At 44.2% G+C, this 24,860-nt stretch overlaps 1 protein-coding gene across 1 annotated transcript; it reads left to right on the top strand.

The window, feature by feature from the left end:
- The first annotated feature begins 1,211 nt into the window (after positions 1–1,211).
- LOC133088332 (glutathione S-transferase Mu 1) lies at positions 1,212–16,920 on the top strand. Its single transcript, XM_061186214.1, has 8 exons — positions 1,212–1,311; positions 1,531–1,606; positions 2,038–2,102; positions 2,402–2,483; positions 2,582–2,682; positions 3,422–3,517; positions 3,605–3,715; positions 15,947–16,920. The coding sequence occupies exons 1-8, from the start codon at positions 1,276–1,278 to the stop codon at positions 16,061–16,063; spliced, it is 684 nt and encodes a 227-aa protein (XP_061042197.1). The 5' UTR covers positions 1,212–1,275; the 3' UTR covers positions 16,064–16,920.
- The last annotated feature ends 7,940 nt before the right edge of the window (positions 16,921–24,860 follow it).

Genomic DNA, 24,860 nt, shown 5'->3' with positions numbered 1-24,860 from the left:
ATCCATTACCTTGTAATATACTTTAAACAAGGCAAAAGTGAACCCAGACCAACCTTGTCCTATTCTCCTCATTTTGAAATAACGTTCAAGCTTCAAAGAGGAAAGTTGGCAGGTAGGACATTGTTCTTCAGGAGGTTGTATCACAGAGTGTCATCAAAGGCCACCTGAGCCACCCTCTCCTACACAAAACCACACGTGGGTCAGGAGCCAGGATCAGGGCAGGAATCCGTGGACCTGGGCAGCCAAGGTGTGCTGGGCCCACTCCGCCTGTGGTCCTATGCCAGTCCTCCAGGCTTCTTGCTGGTCCCCCCTCTGGCCCCCCTTGCAGCAGGAGAGGCTCCTAGCGGCTCAAAGGACAGCCCTCTTCCCCCCACTCAGATCCCTCTGTGACCACCACAATCCAGGTCACTGACCCAGTCAACCCAGTCAACGTGAGGGTCATCTAGCTGGGTGTCGGGACATCTCTGGACTGCACCTGGATATCTTCTTTGCTGGGCCTGGTTCTGAATTTAGAGTCACTATTTAGGCCATAAAGCTACTCGATTAATTAACAGTTGGTCATTATCACTTTTAGGCATACGACTGAAGGGACGAGTCCTCCACAGTCCCTGAAAGGAAAGCACTGACCACATTTACTTTTTCTGCACCTTGTCGTGGGTGTTTCTTGTATCCCATTGATAGTCTGTTCTAGAAGATATGCTGCTGTCAGGGATTATAAAGAGTCGGGGGAGCGTTAGGATTGCTTGGAGTCCTGAGCTTCCTGTGCTAGTGGCTCGTTTAAAGTTTCGATTTGAGGGGCACCACTCTTCGGACTTAACTTGGCAGTCGGAGCCTCCCAGAGCCCGGGGGAACTCGGCAGCCCAGGAGCAAGCCTGAGCGATTCCTGGGAGGGCAGGGGAGGTGGAAGATTCGTGCTCTTGTTGTGATTCAGGCTTGTTCCCCGAGCGCACTGCCAACTCCCCCGATTTAGCTGAGATCTGACTGGGGACGGGAACCAGGCTGTCCTCAGCGTCCTGGCGCCCAGAGCTCGGCTCCCGAGTCCCCGCGGCTGGAGGGGGACACGGACTATTTCCACTGCTCTGGGTTCAGATACCGCGCTGAGGACCCCGGGTGCCCCGGGTCGCAGGAGGCCTCGGAGATTGGGTAGTAGTTGGGGGCGGGGTGGAGACGCGAGGGGGCGTGGCCTCACTCAGGCCACACCCAAGCTTGATCCAGGCACCCGGATGAACGTCCACAGCGGTGCGAAGAGAGTACCCCGAGCCACGAACCCTGACCATGGCAATGACCCTGGGTTACTGGGACATCCGCGGGGTGAGCGGGGGTCCACCAGGGCGGGCGGGGAAATGCTGCGCAGCTGGGGACCGGTTCGCCAGAAACTTCGTTTGTGGGGCCCGCTGCAGCCCAGTCCCTTCCCTCCGCCTCTCCTTCCCAGGTCGGGGAGAGAGTTGGGCGTGTGGGAGGGGACCCGGAGCACCGAAAGTCGCGCGGTTAAACCTCATGTCTGTCCTTTGTCCCGGCCATCTCTCCCAGCTGGCTCACGCCATCCGCCTGCTCCTGGAGTACACAGACTCAAACTATGAGGAGAAGAAGTACCCGATGGGGGACGGTAATGGCATCCTTGTCATGTCCTGGCTTCTGCTCAACTCATGCTGATTTGGTACCAAACAACCCATGTCCTGGCCCCTGTTATTTCTATCTGCTGCCCTCCAGCAGCTGGAGAGAGGTCTAACCCTACCCGAACTCTTTGAGGGTCTAGCTGGCCTCCAAGGCAGGCCATGAGAGCCGATAGCCGGGCCCCTGTATCAGCCATTGGCACGGGCTCCCTTTATTTCTTGCACTAACCCTTTGTAAGCCTTACTCATGTGGGTTCCAGAGCCGTGTAATTGTGCTTTCCCCCAAAACTCCATGTGAGATTTAGAGGTTCAGATTCCAGATCCACCTGTTCAGGGGCTCTTGTCTCTGACTCCTTGGTAGGTCCCCCGAGAAGGAGGGTTGGACTCCAGGGTGGTTTGTTTCACTGAATCTTCTTTACCACAGCTCCCAACTATGACAGAAGCCAGTGGCTGAATGAAAAATCCAAGCTGGACCTGGACTTCCCCAATGTAGGTGCAGGGGCTGGGGTGCTCTGGGGGAAAGTGGACGGTGTCCCTGTCCATCTCCTTACCCAGCTTAGAGGTTTCAGGATCCGGTGCCTCTGCTCAGCCTCTCAGCTTCCTGGTTCTCTTCACTGCCTTTCCATAATGCTGTATGTCCCAGCTCATCCCTTCATTTTACAGTATATTATTTAGTGTCTACCATGGGCCAGGCTCTGTGAGTGCCAGGTTTCATCTCTGCCCTTGCTCAAGGGAGTGGGTGCAGGGGAGCCTGGTGGCCCAACCGACCTGGACTGTTGTTCTTCCAGCTGCCCTACTTAATTGATGGGGCTCACAAGCTCACCCAGAGCAACGCCATCCTTCGCTACATTGCTCGCAAGCACAACATGTGTGAGTGGAGCTGTGGGTGGGGGAGGGGCACAGGTGGCCATGCCCTGGGCTTGTCTGGGGTGGGATCCTGAGGGTGAGTCCCTGTTGTGTGGCCACAGGTGGGGAGACAGAGGAAGAGAAGATTCGCGTGGACGTATTGGAGAACCAGGTTATGGATGTCCGCTTGTGCATGGCCATGATCTGCTACAGCTCTGACTTTGTGAGTCCCCTCCCACTGGGCTGGACAGGGTTTGAAATGCTGGTCAGGGTCGCGTCTACACTGGTCTTTTGCCTTTGAACTCCTTGGAGCTACTGATCCACCAAGACATTCCCTTGGAAACTCTGACTTAGTTCCCACCAATCTTAGGATAGAGTCCAGACATCCTTGGGTGGAAATTCAGTTCCTAGACAGGGTGTTTTCCTCGTTAGCCCAGCACCTCCTCCTCGGCATCTCATGCATAAACACATGTGCCCAGTAGGCAGCCTGGGGTCAGAATTTGTTCCTCTCCCTCCTTCCTTTCAGCCTCTCAGATTCTCCTCATCTGTTCAGAGACTGCATCGGCATTCACACCCTTTCTGTCACCCACGCTGGAACTTAGGACGTCTTTCCTGAGTCATTTGAGTGTTGATCTTCCTGAGGTCTGAGGCCCGAGCTCTGCCAGGTCTCACAGCACTGCTGGTCTGACCCATGGCAGGTGTTTGGAGCTGAGTGGTGACAGGTTCAGGCACAGTGTGGTTTTGCCCTTTGCCTTCCCATCTCCTCTCACAGATGGCAGGTGGTACCTCGTAGGAGTCTAATGAACACAAGTGGGTTAAATCGCAGCCTGGGCACCGACCCGGGTGTAGTCAGGGGACATGGCGGCTCACTTGGCAGCTGGGATCAGGCACAGCCCTGGGAAGCCTGGTCTCTGCCCAGGGAGTCTCTATCTGAGGGCAGTGACAGCTGTTTTGTGCCTCAGGAGAAACTAAAGCCTGATTACTTGAAGGAGATCCCTAAAACGATGAAGCTCTTCTCAGATTTCCTGGGGAAGAGGCCCTGGTTTGCAGGGGACAAGGTAAGGGGGACGGCTTTGGGGGATGGAGAGCTGTCATTTTTCCCACGTTCAGAGTTTGGTGCCCATTCATGCTTTGCCTTTCTGCAGCTCACCTATGTGGATTTCCTGGCTTACGACGTCCTTGACATGCACCGCATATTTGAGCCCAAGTGCCTGGATGAATTCCCAAACCTGAAAGACTTCATTTCCCGTTTTGAGGTGATTCTCCTGATCCCTCTAGTATTTATATCTCTCTTCTCTTCCCTCTCTTCACTGATGCTTTCTTAGTTGGAACCCAGATGAAGAACAACATTTAATGAGGACTTGGTTCATGCCAGAATCTCTGCTCAGCATCTAACATATATTGTGTCAAATTTAATCTTTATAACATTCCTCCATGGTAAAAGAATTATCCTCTCCATTTTACAGATAAGGAATTAAGCTGAAAGGATAAGTAATTTCTGAAGGTCACAGAGCCAGTACAGGCTGTGCTGGGCTCCCAGTCAGAGCATCTGGCTTCTATGGGCAGCAGTCAGTGGCTCTCCCTTTCCTGTATGGAAAAGAAAGCTCAGGTCCTTTTCTTGTCTGGGTTCACAGTTCTGCAAAGTGTGGAGGAAGCAGAACCTTCAGGAGTTTGCCTGCAGCTGGCATTAGTAGAGTTGAGACACAGTAGGACTGATATCAAGTACTAAAAACACAGACAATATCTTCTCTGGATCTCCAGAGGGGTCTGCACAAGTGAGTCGCCGCCAGTTGTACTGAGATTCTCAGGACTGTAGTTGGTGCTGGGATTTGAGTACATACATAGGTGTCCTTTGGAAGGATTTTATCTCGACACCTCTTATAGTGGGCACTTTCCTTCCCTCGTCTTCCTTCCTTTTTCCTTCCAGTTACCCAAGATTCCGATCTCAGAGGTGGGATAGTACATTTATTTTTTAGTAACATTCACTGATCTGACCCTCTCCTCTGTATGAGGCACTGTGTCAGGCACAGTGGGGATGAAGAAGTAATACAGTCCTGGCGCCCACCCTCTGGGGCTCAGTGCAGCTGGAGAACTACAGGAACCCCGAGCTGTGTGGTGTGCGTGGAACCACTTGGTGCTGGAGGAGCACAGCCTGACCTCACCTCCCAGCTCATCATCGGTCACCCTCAGTCAACCAGTGGGAGAGCAACAAAGTCTGCTTTATGTCAGATTTGGGAATTTGAAGCTCTAATCCAATAGGTTTTTCAGACTACAGTCTGTTCTCTATTCCCACCCCCACTCCCCACCCGGCCCCATCATCAAATCTGCTTTCTTAGCTAGTTCTCATCAGCTCTGGTTCTGGTCCAGGCTTATTGGCCTTGAGAATTTTGCAAGAGCTGGGATGACTGCCCGGCAGGGAGGATGGGGACAGATGTGGGCTGCAGTGTGTGGCCTGTTGGGGCCTGGGCTGTTGGGTACAGGCAGCCCCAGGAACTTTGAATCCTTGGAACTTATTGGGCATTGTCTGTCTTGGGACGACTGTGCACAGATACACCTGAGTGTCTCACTGCCTAGTTGGCTGCAGCAGTACTGGGGATGTGGTACGTTGGGGCCCAGTGAGACTGGGCTCAAGTCCCAGGCCAGGTGGGTGGACTCTGTCCTTTAAGTGGAATAATTAGAGTCTGGCTTGGCCTGGCCTTGTGCTCCACACCCTCGTACTGATCTCGGGTGGCCTCGGCCTGCAGCGGCTTGAAGCAGGACTTTGATTCCCGGCCAGAGACTGAGGTCGGGTCGCAGCGGTGAGAGCACCAAATCCTAGCCACTAGAACAGTGGTCAGTGACAAGGCTCTGGCCCTTTGGCTTTGCAGAAAAGAATTCCCACGAAGATGGAAAGTAGTGAAACAAGTGAAGTGTTTATTAGGAGAAAAAAAAGAGTACAGTACGTGTGGATAGACACCCGGGGGGGCTCAGAGAGAGATTCGCGCCGTCGTGGTAGTTTGAATCATTTTTTTTTTTTTTAAACATCTTTATTGTAGTATAATTGCTTTACAATGATGTGTTAGTTTCTGCTTTATAACAAAGTGAATCAGTTATACATATACATATGTTCCCATATCTCTTCCCTCTTGCATCTCCCTCCCTCCCACCCTCCCTATCCCACCCCTCTAGGTGGTCACAAAGCACCAAGCTGATCTCCCTGTGCTATGCGGCTGCTTCCCACTAGCTATTTTACATTTGGTAGTGTATATATGTCCATGCCACTCTCTCACCCTGTCACATCTTACCCCTCCCCCTCCCCATATCCTCAAGTCCATTCTCTAGTAGGTCTGTGTCTTTATTCCCGTCTTGCCACTAGGTTCTTCATGACCACCTTTTTTTCCCCTTAGATTCCATATATATGTGTTAGCATACTGTATTGGTTTTTCTCTTTCTGACTTACTTCACTCTGTATGACAGACTCTAACTCCATCCACCTCACTACAAATACCTCCATTTCATTTCTTTTTATGGCTGAGTAATATTCCATTGTATATATGTGCCACATCTTCTTCATCCATTCATCTGATGATGGACACTTAGGTTGCTTCCATGTCCTGGCTATTGTAAATAGAGCTGCAGTGAACATTGTGGTACATGACTCGTTTTGAATTATGGTTTTCTCAGGGTATATGCCCAGTAGTGGGATTGCTGGGTCGTATGGTAGTTCTATTTTTAGTTTTTTAAGGAACCTCCATACTGTTCTCCATAGTGGCTGTATCAATTTACATTGCCACCAACAGTGCAAGAGTGTTCCCTTTTCTCCATACCCTCTCCAGCATTTATTGTTTCTAGATTTTTTGATGATGGCCATTCTGACCGGTGTGAGATGATATCTCATTGTAGTTTTGATTTGCATTTCTCTAATGATTAATGATGTTGAGCATTCTTTCATGTGTCTGTTGGCAATCTGTATATCTTCTTTGGAGAAATGTCTATTTAGGTCTTCTGCCCATTTTTGGATTGGGTTGTTTGTTTTTTTGTTATTGAGCTGCATGAGCTGCTTGTAAATCTTGGAGATTAATCCTTTGTCAGTTGCTTCATTTGCAAATATTTTCTCCCATTCTGAGGGTTGTATTTTGGTCTTGTTTATGGTTTCCTTTGCTGTGCAAAAGCTTTTAAGTTTCATTAGGTCCCATTTGTTTGTGTTTTTATTTCCATTTCTCTAGGAGCTGGGTCAAAAAGGATCTTGCTGTGATTTATGTCATAGAGTGTTCTGCCTATGTTTTCCTCTAAGAGTTTGATAGTGTCTGGCCTTACACTTAGGTCTTTAATCCATTTTGACTTTATTTTTGTGTATGGTGTCAGGGAGTGTTCTAATTTCATACTTTTACATGTACCTGTCCAATTTTCCCAGCACCACTTATTGAAGAGGCTGTCTTTTCTCCACTGTATATGCTTGCCTCCTTTATCAAAGATAAGGTGACCATATGTGCGTGGGTTTATCTCTGGGCTTTCTATCCTGTTCCATTGATCTATATTTCTGTTTTTGTGCCAGTACCAAACTGTCTTGATTACTGTAGCTTTGTAGTATAGTCTGAAGTCAGGGATCCTGATTCCTCCAGCTCCGTTTTTCTTTCTCAAGATTGCTTTGGCTATTCGGGGTCTTTTGTGTTTCCATACAAATTGTGCAATTTTTTGTTCTAGTTCTGTGAAAAATGCCAGTGGTAGTTTGATAGGGATTGCATTGAATCTGTAGACTGCTTTGGGTAGTAGAGTCATTTTCACAATGTTGATTCTTCCAATCCAAGAACATGGTATATCTCTCCATCTATTTGTATCATCTTTAATTTCTTTCATCAGTGTCGTATAATTTTCTGCATACAGGTCTTTTGTCTCCTTAGGTAGGTTTATTCCTAGATATTTTATTCTTTTTGTTGCAATGGTAAACGGGAGTGTTTTCTTAATTTCACTTTCAGATTTTTCATCATTAGTGTATAGGAATGCAAGAGATTTCTGTGCATTAATTTTGTATCCTGCTACTTTACCAAATTCATTGATTAGCTCTAGTAGTTTTCTGGTAGCATCTTTAGGATTCTCTATGTATAGTATCATGTCATCTGCAAACAGTGACAGCTTTACTTCTTCTTTTCCGATTTGGATTCCTTTTATTTCTTTTTCTTCTCTGATTGCTGTGGCTAAAACTTCCAAAACTATGTTGAATAATAGTGGTGAGAGTGGGCAACCTTGTCTTGTTCCTGATCTTAGTGGAAATGGTTTCAGTTTTTCACCATTGAGGATGTGTTGGCAGGTGGATTCTTAACCACTGTGCCACCAGGGAAGTCCCCAAATTCAAGTTTTGCACCAGCTTACTTCTAAAATTCATTTACTCAGTTAAATTTATTTTAAGCTTAGTCAATCCTGACCATGCTCAAAACTCTTTTCTTGGGGTCCACTTTCCACAAACCTTTTTATCAGTTTCTGTATCCATTACTTTATTTTTCCATCTAGAAACAGCCACCTGTAAGTCAGACCTACTTCTTTTTCCCTTAATAAAATGCAATTCCATTCCTCATACCTTCTTTACTAAAAACACACGTCCTACTTTCTTTAAGCAACCATGAACTGTCCTTTATATCAGCACTCTGTAGATTGGTAAACATAAATCCAAATAATAATTTCTTGAAAAATGTGCTTTCTTACAGAAAATATCTCAGTGTGGCACCAAACATATTTATTAATAGTTCTAGACCTTTTGTTTCTCTGTAAAATGAAGCCAGTGTTCAGTAATTAATGTTTCAGTATCTTATTTTATTCCTAAAAAGTTCACCCGAAGCTCTTATCTCATTTGAATTTTTTTCCTTAAAATTTCTTCACATTGAGTTACTTTCCTTGCTGACAAATTTACAATGGATATAACAAGATTTTATTCAGCTTATATTAAACCTAGATGCAATAAAAGTGTTATACTTAATGTTGATGACTCTGAAGACATGTCTATATTAATTAGATCAACAAACTTAAACATTAATACCAGGTATTAACTTAATACTGAATATTTCCCAGTTCATGTGAACCTGAAATTCATTTAGCTTAATTTCTCTTGTGTTTAGAATTGCCTGATTTGTAAGCGCTTACTTTTCTTTAAGCCAATTAAATAGAGCTCATTTACAAATTAACCTCAGCAATATTATCCAAAGACAAAGACATACACTGAGACATACATATATCCAGACACAACGAGAGATCTAACTTCATTTTCTAAACTTAGTCATGAATTAGATATCACAATGTAAAACTCACTAGTTTATAAATAACAGTTGGAATAAGAAAAATTTTAAAAGGCTTCATTCCAGTTTTTTTTCTCAGCTTCAGGAATTAGAGATGGTCTAGATAAGATAAGTGTTCCTGAGAGCCCCGGTCTCAAGGCACAGGGAGAGAAAATCAAGTTCTCCTAGTAGGACTTATTCCTCAGTGTGAGAATTCTGAAAAAAAGTAACAAGCTAGCTTTCTCTAATTGCACATGAAAAAAGAACCAGTTTTGGAATTTAAAAAAAAAAAAAAGTTTTTTTCTTAACCAGTTTTCTCCAGAGTCTAAAGAATATTGTGGCCACACTGTCAAAAATCATCTTTCTTTTTCCATAGGTCATAGCTAAAATTTAGACCAATTTAATGCTCAGATTGGCCTGGATAACAGGGGCAGACTGGCTGATAAAATGTTGTCCCAGCAGGGATTGACCCTCCAGGGAGGTGGGGTCTTAGTTTGATCAGAAGAATCTGAAGGAGTAAGGGAACTTGCAGGAGTGGGGGAAGCTTGGTTTCCCCCCTGAGAGTTGGGAGAAGTTAGAAGGGATCATTTAGAATGTCAGGAGAGTTTTCCTCAGTCCATTTTCCCATACTATGGCAGTAAAGATCTAATTGTAAGACACCCATTTTCAGGCCATTTTTTTCATCCCCCAACTTAAATAAAGGCCAGGCAATGTTACAGCAGGACCTAAGCTTTCCTTTCTCAGCCCGTCTGGCTTAACTGCGCTCCTAGAAATGAAGTCCAGCGTCCTGGAAACATTACTAGGAGGTACCTGAAGGAGATTCAGAGCGTCCTCTGAATTTCCTTCAAATCCTGTGCTTGGTGGGATTTTGAGTGTCCTCTACTCTCCCATTGATCCCTGACCAGACATCTCTGGTCTACCCAGTCCCTCGAGTGAGGGGTTCCTTGAACCACTGCTGGTGCATTGCCAGGGCTCTCCTTGAGCATCGCAGTCTTCTTGAAGGTGGCCAGCCCAATAGGCTGTCCGTTGCAGTGTATGGACTGCCAACGCCTGGAGTGAAGGGGGAACTCCGGAGGAATTGGAGTAGGCCGCAATGGAAAATGCCATGGGGGTCGGGACCTGAGGGCCTGAGGGGTGGGACTTGAAAAGAAAGTGAAGCAGAGAGCAAGAGAAAGAGGGCAAGAGTGAAAGTCAGAGGCCTCAAGCCGCAGCTTGGCAAAGCCTGCAATTTACCTTAAATTCCCTGGCTTCGGCACCAAATATGATCTCAGGTGGCCTCGGCCTGCAGCGGCTTGAAGCAGGATTTTGGTTCCCGGCCAGAGACTGAGGTCGGGTCGCGGCGGTGAGAGCACCAAATCCTAGCCAATAGAACAGTGGTCAGTGACAAGGCCCTGGCCCTTTGGCTTTGCGGAAAAGAATTCCCACAAAGATGGAAAGTAGTGAAACAAGTATAGTGTCTATTAGGAGAAACAAAAAGTACAGTACGTGTGGATAGACACTGGTGGGCTCAGAGAGAGAGTCACGCCCTTGTGGTAGTTTGAATCACTTTTATGGGGCATTTCTTCCAGGTTTCCTTTGACCAGTCATCTTGCTTTGCCTGGTTCTGAGTCCATATTTGGTATATCTCAGGGTCCTCCCCTATGTGCGTGTGCGTCTCTTAGCCAAGATGGATTCTAGCGAAGAGGCCTATGGGTAGTTGACATCACTTACTATGAGGTGGCACCCCCTCCCTTTTTGACCTCCAAGGAGGCTTTCTGTGCATGTGTAGTCGGGGAGGTCTCCTTGACTTCGAGAATGAGGAATATGTGGTCTTTTATCTCTTATCTGGGCAGGGCCCAGCCTCCTCCATCATCCTGCTTTTATGGAGTTTCTGCTATTATGGCGTTTCTGTCCACAGGGGACAAACTTCAGCTGTTTGGCCTGGGTCCCATCTATCTCCTGCCTCACTATCACCTTTCATCCAGGTTTTGCTGAGTGAGATCTGGTCTCTTCTGCAAGTTGCTTGGGCACTTTCTGAGCCCCTTTGTTTTGCTAGGCGTCCATCCCTCTGTGGGCAAACCCTGGGAACCTAGAAGTCTTTTCTGAAAAAGAGAATGTTTTTGCAGAATGAGAAGAACAAGTACTCCTATAACAAGATGTTGACTGGAAAAAAAAACCCTCACAACTTAAGAGCAGTGAGTTTCAGTTTTATTTGGGGACCTTACTGAGGACTGTAGCCCGGGAGACAGACTCTCAGAGAGCTCGGAGGAACTGCTCTCAAGAGTTAAGGTAGGAGGAGACAGTAGGTATATGAATTTTTGGCTGGGAAGTACATGTAGTCAAGCATGCATCTTGGTAAAAGATTAGTGCTAATTATCGAAAAACAAATATCTCAAGTTAATGATTTTAGTGCTTTTCTGTGTGTAGGAAGATGCATGAATCTGGGGTGACTGAAATTCTTTGTTCGATATGCATCCTAACTCTCTAAGGTCCATATCCAAAACACAGAATGTTTCATCCTGGTTTTCTCCATCCTGAATTCCCCTCAGGGCACACTGTCAGTGGGTGACTGCAGTGGGTTGCAGCTTACTCCTTTCTAAAACCGGTAATGAGGGAGACTCTTTAGGCTTTTTACTATTCATGAAAAAGACTTAAGATTTGCATTCATTCTTCACAAATCCTTAAAAGAGGCTGTGAATTAGATTTTGGGTGAAGGAGCCTTTCTAACCATTTGAATTTAAAACGGCATCTTTTCCTTTATTTTTTCCCTTTGGTTTCAGGTTCTACCTTATTAAGTTAATCAGGCTCAGTCTCAGGTCATTGTGGGCTGTATTTACATTTCTGAAATGTGGGGATTTGCAAGACAAACATAGTTGCTTTTATTTTTTTATTTTAAAAAAATATTTATTTATTTATTTATTTATTTGGTTGCACCAGGTCTTAGTTGTGGCAGGTGGGCTCCTTAGTTGCGGCTCATGGGCTCCTTAGTTGTGGCATGTGAACTCTTAGTTGCAGCATGCATGTGGGATCTAATTCCCTGACCGGGGATTGAACCTGGACCCCCTGCATTGGGAGTGTGGAGTCTTAACCACTGCACCACCAGGGAGGTCCCCACAGTTGCTTTTAATTCCCCAAAGAACTGGGCTGCCACCTAAATGATATCAAAAGACTGATTTGCCCAACTACATTTTCTTTAATTTGTTTTTTTATATCAGAAGGAAAATTTCCAACTAAACTGGAAATCAAAAGATTTCCATATTCCAGAACTTTAGGGATCAGTGTATCATGCCTTCAAATGTTTGCAGAAGGTCCTCTTTCTGAGTGCACAAGTCAAACTCAGACCAATTTACCCTAGGGACAAACAAAACAAAACAAACAAACAAAACCCCCAAACCAAACTCCATTATTGCTTTTGTTAGCCCCTGAATATTAGACCCCAGCTTTCACCTTATACTCTGTGGGCTCATGTAACCCTACTGGTTTCCTTTATCATGTTTAATTAACATTGCCTGAGACACAGATTATATGCCCTGTCTTATACCAGGCAGGGGAGCATTCCCCAGTGAGACATATTGTACATCCCCACAATATATCAGGTAAAAGAGATGAACCATCTTACATAAAGCCTGTTCAAATACACCAAGTTTTTGGGACTTCCCTGGTGGTTCAGTGGTTAAGAATCCGCCTGCCAGTGCAGGGGAAACGGGTTCGAGCCTTGGTTCGGGAAGATCCCACAGGCAGCGGAGCAACTAAGCCCGTGCGCCACAACTACTGAGCCTACGTGCCACAACTACTGAAGCCTGCGTGCCTAGAGCCCGTGCTCCGCAACAAGAGAAGCCACTGCAATGAGAAGCCCGCGCACCGCAACGAAGAGTAGCCCCCACTCGCTGCAACTAGAGAAAGCCCGCGCGCAGCAACAAGGACCCAGCGCAGCCAAAAATAAATAAATAAATAAATATATTAAAAAAACAAATACACCAATTTTTAATAAACTTTCATCTCAATTCTATCAACTCTTATACCTTTAACTGTAGCCCTCATTAGGACCCTATTAACCAGTCTTGGTCTTATAAGGAGTCCCAGAAACTTTCCTTTGTATTCCCTGGCCATTTTACCTATTTCTGTATAAAAGGCTTTGGGGTCTCCAGTGAGGGGTTGAGCCAAGGGACCCAGGGCTTTTTGTCAATCTTTAACTTGACTGATTGGCACGTTGCCCCGAGCAATTGCTGGTCAGGTATCTGAGTGTAATTTTTTGTACCTTCTTGCCTTTAAAATTTTTCTAAACTGGGGTAAATAGAGTGGACTTGTTTGGGGCCTTTTAACATTAGGAGGACCAATAAGGGGTCTTTTTGGCCTCTCCAAAACATCCTTTTTGGTAGTGTTGTATCAAAACCTTTGTTTTAATGCTGTCAAAGTTTGTTTCGTTTATCCCATCTCTTAATAACCATCTAAAGATTTCCATCTTATAAACTAAGGGAGTTCTTAAGGTTAGCCATTATATTTCTTTGTATCCACTTTCTAGTTTGGTGTTTCCATAGGTGCCAATAAAACAACTGTTTACAATGAGAGGTCGCTAAAAATTTACCAATTTAGAAGTTTTTCCAATTTAAAGGATCCACTGTTAGGATTCTTAGTTGTGATTCAAACCAATAAGATGCAAGAGGCATCCCCAAAAGAGAGTGCAAAGGATGCAGCCTTCACAAGAACCAGAAAGTTTACTCCCAAATATAGTGTAAGAAAGTAAAGGCCTTTGTTGTACAGGGACACAAGGAAGGTTGAGACAACAAAGGCTCTTTATGGACTGGGACCCCTTATGACACATTTCCCTAAAGCTGGCATAGCTGGACAAAAAGACTGCTTGGAATCCCAGTCTATGCAACTTTCTGCCAAATGTACTCCATATGTGTACCTTCTCAGTTGCAGAGACTAAGCTACCAAAACACAGTAGAAGATGCCTAAGATCAGGAAGAACATTTATATCTCAAAGGCATGGGGAGATGACGCAAGTTCCTCCTAGAAGGGCATTTGTTTCCTTAAGGTCAGAATTTTGAAAAAAAAAAGTTTTAAAAACTTTTTGACCAAAATAATCACAATTTTACCAAGGCTTTTGAATTATTGTTGCTTTCTGTGGGGAATCAATTTTGGTGTTATAAGAATGAAGTTGAGAGAGAGATGAATAGCGTGAAGGAGAGCATTGCAGTGGACACTTAGAGGAACAGGGAGGAGCAGTGGAGAGCAGGTCCAGCTTCAGGGGCCTTTTAAAAATTCTGGTATAATTTCAAGCCATTTTTTTGTTGCTTTCCTGCAAGAAGTTACTTTCTCATTTCCTCTTTTAGAAGCTTCTAAATACCAATTGAAATGAGCATTCCATTCAGTCTGTTTGATCTTATAGCCCGCTTTCTCTAGCTGTGTACACCCAAAAAACCCAGTATTGGAATGTCCAAAGAACCCCGTTTTGGCCATTTTTAGGATGAGATCTCCTTTGGTATAGTTTCCCCAATTAAGTATTTGCAAGTATAAGCTCCATATGTAATGTACCTAAACCTGGCTGTGGTGTTAGTCATAGGTTAGCAATCTGTCACCCTTCTTTCTTTTGTTTAGAAAGCTTTGTTTCCCATTTCAGAGTCTGTTTGTCAGGATAAATTACTATTGATAACTGTCTGTGGTAGGCCAGTGTGCTATTTGTGAGCTTAACTCTCCTAGTTGTCACCCTAGAGTCATTTCAGGTCTTTTACACGTCTCGGTTTCTCCCTCTGACAGTCTAAAACCTCGCTGGGCACTGGGAACACTGGATGGCCAAATCTTTTTGTGTGTCCCCGGATGGGCCACTTTCTGTAAATTAAAGAATGGGTTTCCCTATGGGACTGCTGTGTGGTATGAAGGACTGGCCTCCACCACTCCTGCAAGTTTCTCAGTTGCCTGAGAAAGCCATACCTGGCCAGGAAGAGCTCTGTCCCTTATATTTGGAGTTAAGAGCTCTTATATGGTATCTACACTATATTCCAACCAACTCTGTTAAAGTAGTCAATTCAAGGAAAGATGCCATCCAGCCCCTTACCTACTCACCCAGCCTGAACCTTCCCAGTGGCTCTCGACTGGGTACTTTCTCAGTATCTCTGAACTGAGAAGTCAGGTACCTTTTTCATCTACCACTGAATAAAACTCAGGATTGTCAACCAAGATGGTAAAACTGAGATCAGGAGAGACTCACCCAAATTCGTATGGACATGTAGAGAGGTGGACTGGCACAAGGGGCCTTGCTGGTACCAAGGCTCCAGATCCTTGTAAAGTTCCGGTGAGGGGAAGAAGTCTCCTCTGGGCCCCTTTGTGGTCACCAAAACTGTCCACTGGAAAGTAAAACCCACACAACGTAAGAGCAGTGAGTTTCCCTTTTTTGGGGGAACTTACTGAGGACTGTATCCCAGGAGACAGCCTCTCAGATAGCTCTGAGGAACTGCTCTCAAGAAGTAGGGGAGGAGGTTTGGGAAATAGGAATAATCAACTCTAAGTCTTGGTAAAAGATCACTGCTAATCACCAAAAAACAGGTATCTCAAGTTAGTGATTTTAGTGCTTTTCTGTGTATGGAAAGATGCACAAATCTGAGGTGATTGGAGTTTTTCTTTAGTTATGCATCTTAACTATCTAGGGGCCACGTATCCAAAACACAGAATGTTTCATCTTGTTTTTTTCCATCCTGAATACCCCTCCAGGCACACTGTTGGTGGGCAACTGCCCTGAGTGGTGACTTTTAGCTCTTTGTATAAGTGGATGATGAATGAACCTCCTTGTTCTTTTTGTTTTCAGCTGCGAGGAAGGGAGTGCAGCAGAAAGAGCTCAGAATGGAGAGCGAGAGCGAGCCAGGCTGCATTCTAGACATATTACCTATGAGCTGTGTGAGCAGGAGGGAGGTGCTTATCCTCTGTGTGCCTCAGTTTCCCTTCTGATAAATGGTGACAGTAGAACCTATCTTGTCAGGTAGTCGTGTAGAGATTCTAAACCTATATTATCATCTCTAGTGGATATACAGCACCTTATACAGTGTAGAATCTCCATATGTGGTAAGTCTTGTTAAGAAATCAAATGAATTACAGGAAATTGGAAGAGTCAACTTTCCAGAGCTGAGCATCCCAAAAGACTGTCTTTTGCCCCAACATTTGACCCCACATGGAAGGGCTGTACCAGGGTACCAAACTTGGGGAGAGCTGCATGAGCCCCAGTGGGGCAGCAGACCTGAGGCCTGGCCTTCTTTTTCCCACCCTCAGGGCTTGAAGAAGATCTCTGCCTACATGAAGTCCAGTCGCTTCCTCCCAGGCCCTCTGTTTCTAAAGACTGCCGTGTGGGGCAACAAGTACTGCCCTGTAACCAGGAGACAGGAGTGAGGAGCCATTGCCCTAGAGACCAGGTGGACCTCCCTGTGCACAGAACCATCTGTCTTTTTCTTTCTCCTTCTTTTCACACTAGATGCCATCTTAGCCCCCTTTGTCTCCCTCCCAACCCCCTTTTCATCCATCCTTTATTCAGTTCCCCACTTCTCTTCAGCAAAGTTCCTCCCCCACCCCACATTATCCCTCCTGCACTAAAGCCAACCAGACTATCCTTCCCTTCCATGGTTGCTTCTGCTGTGAGGAGCCCAACCAGACCCCTGGCCCATAGAGCTCTGCTCTGAGCTCCCATCACTGCCCTGAAGATCAGAATTGGCCTGGTGTACAGGCCCTGCTTCCCAGTGTGGTTCCTGCCCAGCCCTGTCTGATCCCCAGTAAAGCCTTAATGATACCTGCTGTGTCTTGTCTTATTCCCTCCTGGCTTCCTGGAGTCACGACTGACTGTTGGGTGTGTGTGGGTGTCCATTTTTCCTTCTGTTGTCCACTGCAGAGGCTCCGTGGATGGGCCTGCACGTGTGTGTGTGGTGGCGGGTTGGGGACAGGTGGGATTATACTATTGCTTGCTCCTTTCTATCGCTACTTCATGTACCTCTGTTCCTTAGCATGGGGTCTCTACAGAAGGGGGGCCCTTCTGTGCCTGGTTCCCTCCTTAATTCAGCATTCATGGGATGCCTCCTGTCAGCTTGTGGTACTCTGTGTCATGGTTCAGGGGGCTCTTGGGTGCTGGGGAAGGGATTTGAATAGTCTACTGATAGTGTGGGATCCTGGTGACCTACCTTCTGTCACCCTTTCCTGGAGGCTTTCCCTGCTTTAGATACCCTTCATCTGTGTTCTTATAACACCTCAATAAAACATACCCCCACTGTATTATAATTGTTGTTTTCCTTGTTTTCCTCTCCAACTCAACCATAAAGTCATTGAGGAGAGAATCCATGTCTTATTTGACTTTATACTTATATCTATCATACTGCCTGGCGCACAATAAATATTTAATGAAATTTGGAAATTTGAAAGAATTATCTCTAGTTAAAGCCCTGGCAAACTCTACAGCCATTATATGGATTTAGAGCCTTGGATATAGTTATCTCAGCCACCTGAGATAAAGAATAAATTTCAGAAGATTTAAAATCTACAGGTCTGGGGGAAAGCCATTAGCTCTCTCTAACTTAAGCATTTAGTAGGCTGTAGCTGCCCCTTGGATATCTTGATCTGAAATGGGCAGGCCTAGTGGGCTGGATCAAGTGTAGCCACTCTGTGCAGTCAGGAGGTCGTGTGGCCATTTTATGTTAGGATACCTGCAAAGTGTAGGACTCTTTAGAATACCATCTTATTAGCAGGTTCCTCAAACAGTGGCTGGATAGTGGAGTTGGGCCATCTTAAGGCACGGCCTCAAGTCTTAGCTCAAAACAGGCAGTAGCTTTAGAGAAGTATCCTGTTGAACATTTGTCCAGATGACCATTTCTTGCAGTTATTACATAAACAGCAGTAAAAATAATGTTAAAGGTCTTTAAGAATTAAGTGATTAAAGATAAAAGTGGTATGCTAAAAAAAAGTCCAGTAAAGGAGAGCAGCCAAGATGGTGGAGTAGTTAAGACTCTGAGTTCACCCCCTCTCATGAGCACACCAAAATCACAACTCTCTGCAGAAGAACCCATCAATCAAAAAGACTGGGACCTACCAGAAAAGATCTTCTATAACTAAAAGACACAAAGAAGGAACCACAACAAGATGGGTAAGAGGGGAGGACTCCCGATATAATGAAATCCCACACCCCCTATGTGGATGACCCTTTTTTTTCTACCAATACCAATACAATTTTATTGGAGTATGGAATGTAAACATGTTTTCAAACAAACAGTCTAACCTTATACAAATGTATGGCATTATTAAAGAGTTAATAAAGATCCTAAAATGTGATGTAGTGGTAGACACCTTGAGCTCTAGCTCACCTAGCTGAGGTGTGTGAGGTCCCCAGAGCTGTGGCATGGCTCTGTAGTTGGGGTCAGGGAACTGCTTGCAAACCATGAGTGAGAGTTCTGAGCCCTGCATCAGGCTCCCCAGTCTGGGGGTTCAGCACTGGGAAGATGAACCCCCAGAGCACCTGGCTTTGAAGGCCAGTGGGGATTAACTGAAGGGGGAAAGAGATTTCACTCTTAAAGGGTGCACATGAACTGGAGGGACCCCCTGAAGTGCTGGCCTCAGCCAACTAAAGAGTTCGGGACCTGCACTATCACAGGCACCAAGCACCCTTAGACCGGAACGAGGGGCACAGTTAGGAGGTGGTCTGTGCCGCGTCAAGGGGCTGGGCTGCACTACAAGAAGTTCTTGGCTTACCCCTGGATCCTGACCATCATGTGGCTGGAGAAATTGGGCATGTGGATCAGGCAAAAGGCTGATTGGCAGCAGGTAAAGTTGCTGCTGTGATCTCCTTCTGGTTGACTGTCCCTACTCAGCAGAGACCAGAGCTGCCCTTCATCTTTCAGCCCTGCTGTCCCCTGTGTTTTCTCAACACCACAGAAAGACAAGAAAGGCCTGAGCCTGTCAGAACCAAGGAAGCTGTTAAGAGGGCGAACAGAGACCTCGGTGATCTCTGAGAAACAGTGAAAGGTGACACAGGGTGTGAAAATTTCACCTGTTTTGAAAGGAATCTCAAGAAAGAAGTACAGAGCAGAAGCAAGAAGAACTACAGTCCTGCAGCCTGTGGAATGGAAACCACAATCACACAAAGTTAGACAAAATGAAATGGCAGAGGAATATGTCCCAGGTGAAGGAACAAGATAAAAACCCAGAAAAACAACTAAGTGAAGTAGAGATAGGCAACCTTCTGGAAAAAGAATTCAGAATAATGATAGTGAAGATGATCCAGGATCTCAGAAAAAGAATGGAGGCAAGGATCGAGAAGCTGCAAGAAATGTTTAACAAAGACCTAGAAGAATTAAAGGGTGTACACAAAATATCACACATACTGGGACCCAGAGCAAAAGCAATAATTTGATAGGATCCTGAGCCAGACCTACCTGCTGGTCTTGCAGAGCCTCCTGAAGAGGTGGGGGGTGGCTGTGGCTTACCCTGGGGACACAGATACTAGTGGCAGACATATTTAGGAACATTCAACCAAAGTAAACACTCCTGCTGGTTGCTGCCATCTTAGCTCAGTAGTACCAAGCCCTGGCCCCCCACCAACAGCCTGTAGGCACCAGTGCTGGGATGCCTCAGTCCAAACAACTAACTAAGCAGGGGCAGTGTTCCGTCCATCAGCAGACAGGCTTCCTAAAGACTCCTGAGCCCATAGCCACCTCTAGACATGCCCCTAGACATGGCCCTGCCCAGCAGAAGGCCAAGATTCAGCTCCATCCACCAGTGGGCAGGCACCAGCCCTTCCTGCCAGGAAGTCTGCACTAGCCTCTAGACCAGCTCCATCTATCAGGGGGTAGACACCAGAATCAAGAAAACTATGATCTTGCATCCTGCACACAGAGTCCACCAATAGCAGCCCATACCCTACCTTGGGACCAGCTGGGCCCTGGCCCTGCCCACTAGCTGGCCAATGCAACCTTCAGGACACCCTGGACCCCATACCCAACTGTATCAGGAACTGCTCCCACCCCCACCCCAATGATCTGAAATGAGGTCTTGGACCCCTGGGCCCTGCAGGCAGACTCCAGGAACCAGCTCTGCCTGCCAGTAGTCTGGCACTAACCCCAGGATCTGGCAACAGCCCTGGAGTGCTCAGAAACTTGGCTCTACCAACCAGTGAGACAGCACTAGCTCCTTGGCCCCCTAGGCTTCTGTAACCAGCTGCCTCATGGCCAGGCTCTGCTAAACTGCAGTTGGAGCATCTGCATAAGGCAGGACCTGGCAACAACCAAGCCTACCAGACCACCCACATAGCCTGACACAACAAAAGGACCCATGCAGCCCTCTTAGGGGGAACCCCTAGAGTATATAGCTTGGATGATTAGAGGGGAGTGCACTGCTGGGATGCGTAGGACATCTCCTGCAGAAGGCCACTTCTCCAAGTTTGAGAAATGTAACTAACCTACCACATACATAAAAATACAAAGAGCAACTTAGACAAAATGAGGTGACACAGGGATATGTTACAGATGGAAGAATGAGATAAGACCTCAGAAGAACTAAGTAAAGATATCATTCTCTCCAGGAGGAGAATGGATGTACAGAGTGAGAAGTTAGAATTTGTTAACAAAGAGTTAGAAAATATAAAGGACAACCAAACAGAGATGAAGAATACCATAACTGAAATGAAAAATACACTAGAAGGAATCAATAGTAGTCTAAATGATACAGAAGAATGGATCAGTGAGCTGGAAGATGGAGTAGTGTAAATCACTGCCACTGAACACAAAAAAGAAAGAAAAGAAATGAGGACAGTTTAAGAGACCTCTGGGACAACATCAAGCACACTAATATGTGCATTATAGGGGACCCAGAAGGAGAAGAGAGAGAGAGAAAGGGCCTGAGAAAATATTTGAAGAGATAATAGCTGAAAACTTTCCTAACCTGGGAAAGGAAACATTCACCCAAGTCCAGGAAGCACAGGGAGTCCCATACAGGATTAAGCCAAAGACAAACACACCAAGACACACTGTAATCAAAATGACAAAAATTAAAGATAAAGAGGGAATATTAAAAGCAGCAAGAGTAAAAGTAACAGATAACATGCAAGGGAACTCCCATAAGCCTATCAGCTGATTTTTCAGCAGAAACTCTACAGGCCAGAAGGGAGTAGAATGATATATTTAAACTGATGAAAGGGAAAAACCTACAACCAAAAATACTCTACCCAGCAAGGCTCTTGTTCAGATTTGATGGAGAAATCAAAAGCTTTAAGACAAGCAAAAGCTAAAAGAATTCAGCACCACCAAACCACCTTTACAACAATTGTTAAAGGAAACTTCTCTAGGTGAAAAAAGAAAGGCCACAAATAGAAACATGAAAATTATGAAATGAAAAAGCTCACTGATAAAGGCAAACATACAGTAAAGGTAGGAAATCATCCATACACAAGGCTAGTAGGGAGGTTAAAGACAAAAATAATAAAATCATTTGTATCCACAATAAGCCGTTAAGAGATACACAAAACAATTAGATGTAAAATATATGATATTGAAAACAGTAATTGTGAGGGGAGGAGAGTAAAATGCAGGGTTTTTTCTACTAAACATTTATAGAAGACTTAACACCTATCCTTCTGAAACTATTCCAAAAAATGGCAGAGGAAGGAACACTTCTGAACTCTTTCTATGAGGCCACCATCACCCTGATGCCAAAACCAAAAACATCACAAAAAAAGAAAATAACAGGCTAATATCACTATGAACATAGATGCAAAAATTCTCAATAAAATACTATCAATCTGAATCCAATAATACATTAAAAGGGTCACACACCATGAAAAAGTGGGATTTACCCCAGGGATACAAGGATTTTTCAATATCTGCAAATCAATTAATGTGATACACCACATTAACAAACTGAAGGCCATATGACCATCTCAATAGATGAAGAAAAAGCTTTTGATAAAATTCAACATCCATTTATGGTAAAAATTCTCCAGAAAGTGGGCACAGAGGGAACATACCCCAACATAATAAAGGCCATATATGACAAACCCACACCTAACATCATACTCAATGATGAAAAGCTGAAAGCATGCCCTCTAAGATCAGGAACAAGACAAGGATGCCCACTCTCGCCACTTCTATTCAACATAGCTTTGGAAGTCCTAACCACAGCAATCAGACAAGAAAAAGAAATAAAAGGAATCCAAGTTGGAAAGGAAGAAGTAAAACTTTCACTGTTTGCAGATTACATGATACTATACGTAGAAAATCTTAAAGACGCCACCAGAAAGCTAGTAGGGCTCATCAATGAATTTGGTAAAGTTGCAGGATACAAAATTAATACACAGAAATTGCTTGCATTTCTATACACTAACAACAATCAGAAAGAGAAATTAAGGAAACAATCTCACTTACCATCACATAGAAAAGAATAAAATACCTAGGAATAAACCTGCCTAAGGAGGCAAAAGACCTGGACTCCAAAAACTCTAAGACACTGATGAAAGAAATTGAAGATGACACAAATGGATGGAAAGATATGCCATGTTCTTGGATTGGAAGAATCAATACTGTTAAAATGATCATACTACCCATGGCAATCTACAGATTCAATGCAATCCCTATCAAATAATCAATGGCACGTTGCACAGAACTGGAACAAAAAATTTTTAAATTGGTATGGAAACACAAAAGACCCCAAAAAGCCAAAACAATATTGAGAAAGAAGAATGGAGCTGGAGGAATCAGGCTCCCTGACTTCAGATTACACTACAAAGCAACAGTAATCAAAACAGTGTGGTACCGGCACAAAAACAGAAATACAGATCAATGGAACAGGAGAGAGAGCCCAGAAATAAACCATTTATGGTCAATTAATCTATGACAAAGGAGGCAAGAATATACAAAGGAGAAAAGACAGTCTCTTCAATAAGTGGTGCCGGGAAAACTGGACAGCTCCACGTAAAAGAATAAAATTAGAACATTCTCTAACACTATATATAAAAATAAACTCAAAATGGATTAAAGACATAAATACAAAACCAGATATTATAAAACTCTTAGAAGAAAACATAGGCAGAACACTCTTTGACATAAATTGCAGCAATACTTTTTGGATCCATCTCCTAGAGTAAAAGAAACAAAAGAAAAAATAAACAAATGGGACCTAATTAAACTTAAAAGCTTTTGCACAGCAGAGGAAACCATAAACAAAACGAAAAGACAACCTATGGGAGGGGAGAAAATATTTGCAAACGTTGAGACTGACAAGGGATTAATTTCCAAAATATACAAATAGCTCATACAGCTCAATATAAAAAAACAAACAACCCCATCAAAAAATGGGCAGAAGACCTAAGTAGATATTTCTCCAAAGAAGACATACAGATGGCCAACAGGCACATGAAAAAATGTTCAACATCACTAATTATTAGAGAAATGGAAATCAAAATTGCAATAAGGTATCATCTCACACCAGTCAGAATGCCCACTATCAAAAAAATCTACAAATATTAAGTGCTTGAGAGGGTGTGGAGAGAAGGAAACCCTCCTACACTGTTGTTGTGAATGTAAATTGGTGCAGCCTCTATGGAGAACAGTATGCAGGTTCCTTAAAAAACTAAAAATAGAGCTACCATATGATCCAGCAATCCCACTCCTGGGCATATATCCAGAAAAGATGAAAGCTCTAATTCAAAAAGATACATGCACCCCAATGTTCATAGCAGCACTATTTACAACAGCCAAGATATGAAAGCAACTTAAATGTCCACCAACAGATGAATGGATAAAGAAGATGTGACACACACACACACACACACGCACACACACACAATGGAATATTACTGAGCCATAAAATAGGAAATAATGTCATTTTCAGCAATGTGGATGGACCTAGAGATTATCATACTAAGTGAAGTAAGACAGGGAAAGATAAATACCACATATCACTTATATGTGGGATCTAAAAAATGATACAAACGAACTTATTTACAAAAGAGAAACAGACACGCAGGCATAGAAAACAAACTTATGGTTACCAAAGGGGTAAGGGTGGGGGCAGGGAGGGATAAATTAGGGAGTTTGGGATTAACAGATACACACTACGTATATAAAATAGATAAACAACAAGGACCTACTGTATAGCACAGGGAACTATATTCATTATCTTTTTATAACCTATAATGGAAAATAATTGAAAAAAAAGAATGTGTGTTCGTGTATAATTGAATCACTTTGCTGTACACCTGAAACTAACACAACACCGTAAATCAACTATACTTCAATTTTTAAAAAAAGACATGAGAGAGCGGGAAAAAATGCCCAGATCAAAAATAAATCTGACATGAAGAAAAAAAAGTCTAGTAGAGCTAAAAGTTAATGAAACTGGTAAGATAAGTCAATAAATGTTTTTGGCTTTGCAGGCCATATGGTCTCTGTGACAGTTGGTCCCCTTAGCAGCCATAGACAATACATAAATGAATGGATGGAGCTGTATTCCAATAGAACTTCAAAAACAGGTGGCCTTAATTTCCCTACTCATGATTTAGAAGCTCAAGTTAAAAGGGCATAGCTACGTTAAAGCTTAAATCTTAGATTTGAAATGTAAAAGGTGATTATCAAGGAAAAAAGGAGAAACATAACTCAATCCTTAAAAAAGAGAGAATATGTGATAATGAAGTCAGTTGCAAATGAAGTTTTTCTAATCATTGTGGTCAAAATTATAAAAGGTAAAGACATACATTTTAAAGTCTGGGGTAGAAGCAGTAGAATGTATGTACTTCAAACTGAGGCAACCAAAAAAGATGAATTTTCTTGTGGTTGGGATCTGGCAGAGTTCTCAAGACTTGGGATTCTTTGGCACCTCATGGCAGTGCTCCGACACCATTCAATGTGCACCTTTCCCTCTAGAACGAGAAAATAAGACACATTCTGAGAACATGGCTGCCTGCATTGGGGTCTCCTGCATTGACCTGTAATTACCTGCTGTTAATTACAAGTTTCATGCCTAGTATTCCTCCATTATCATTGTATCAGCAGAGAAAGATGAAGCTGATACAGAGACCCCAAGCCAGCAGCCTACAGAAAATGGAAGTTTAGTCTTCCTTCATGTCCCATGGGGAATAGTCCAGGCTGTTGAGGCAGTTTTGCTCCATGAAGTTATTCAGGAACTCAGGCTCCTTCCATCCTGTGGCTCTGCCATTCGTAAG

This window comes from Eubalaena glacialis, chromosome 3 (genome assembly GCF_028564815.1).
Source record: "Eubalaena glacialis isolate mEubGla1 chromosome 3, mEubGla1.1.hap2.+ XY, whole genome shotgun sequence".
In the NCBI taxonomy this organism is placed as follows: domain Eukaryota; kingdom Metazoa; phylum Chordata; class Mammalia; order Artiodactyla; family Balaenidae; genus Eubalaena; species Eubalaena glacialis.
This window is presented reverse-complemented; position numbering and strand designations above follow the sequence as displayed.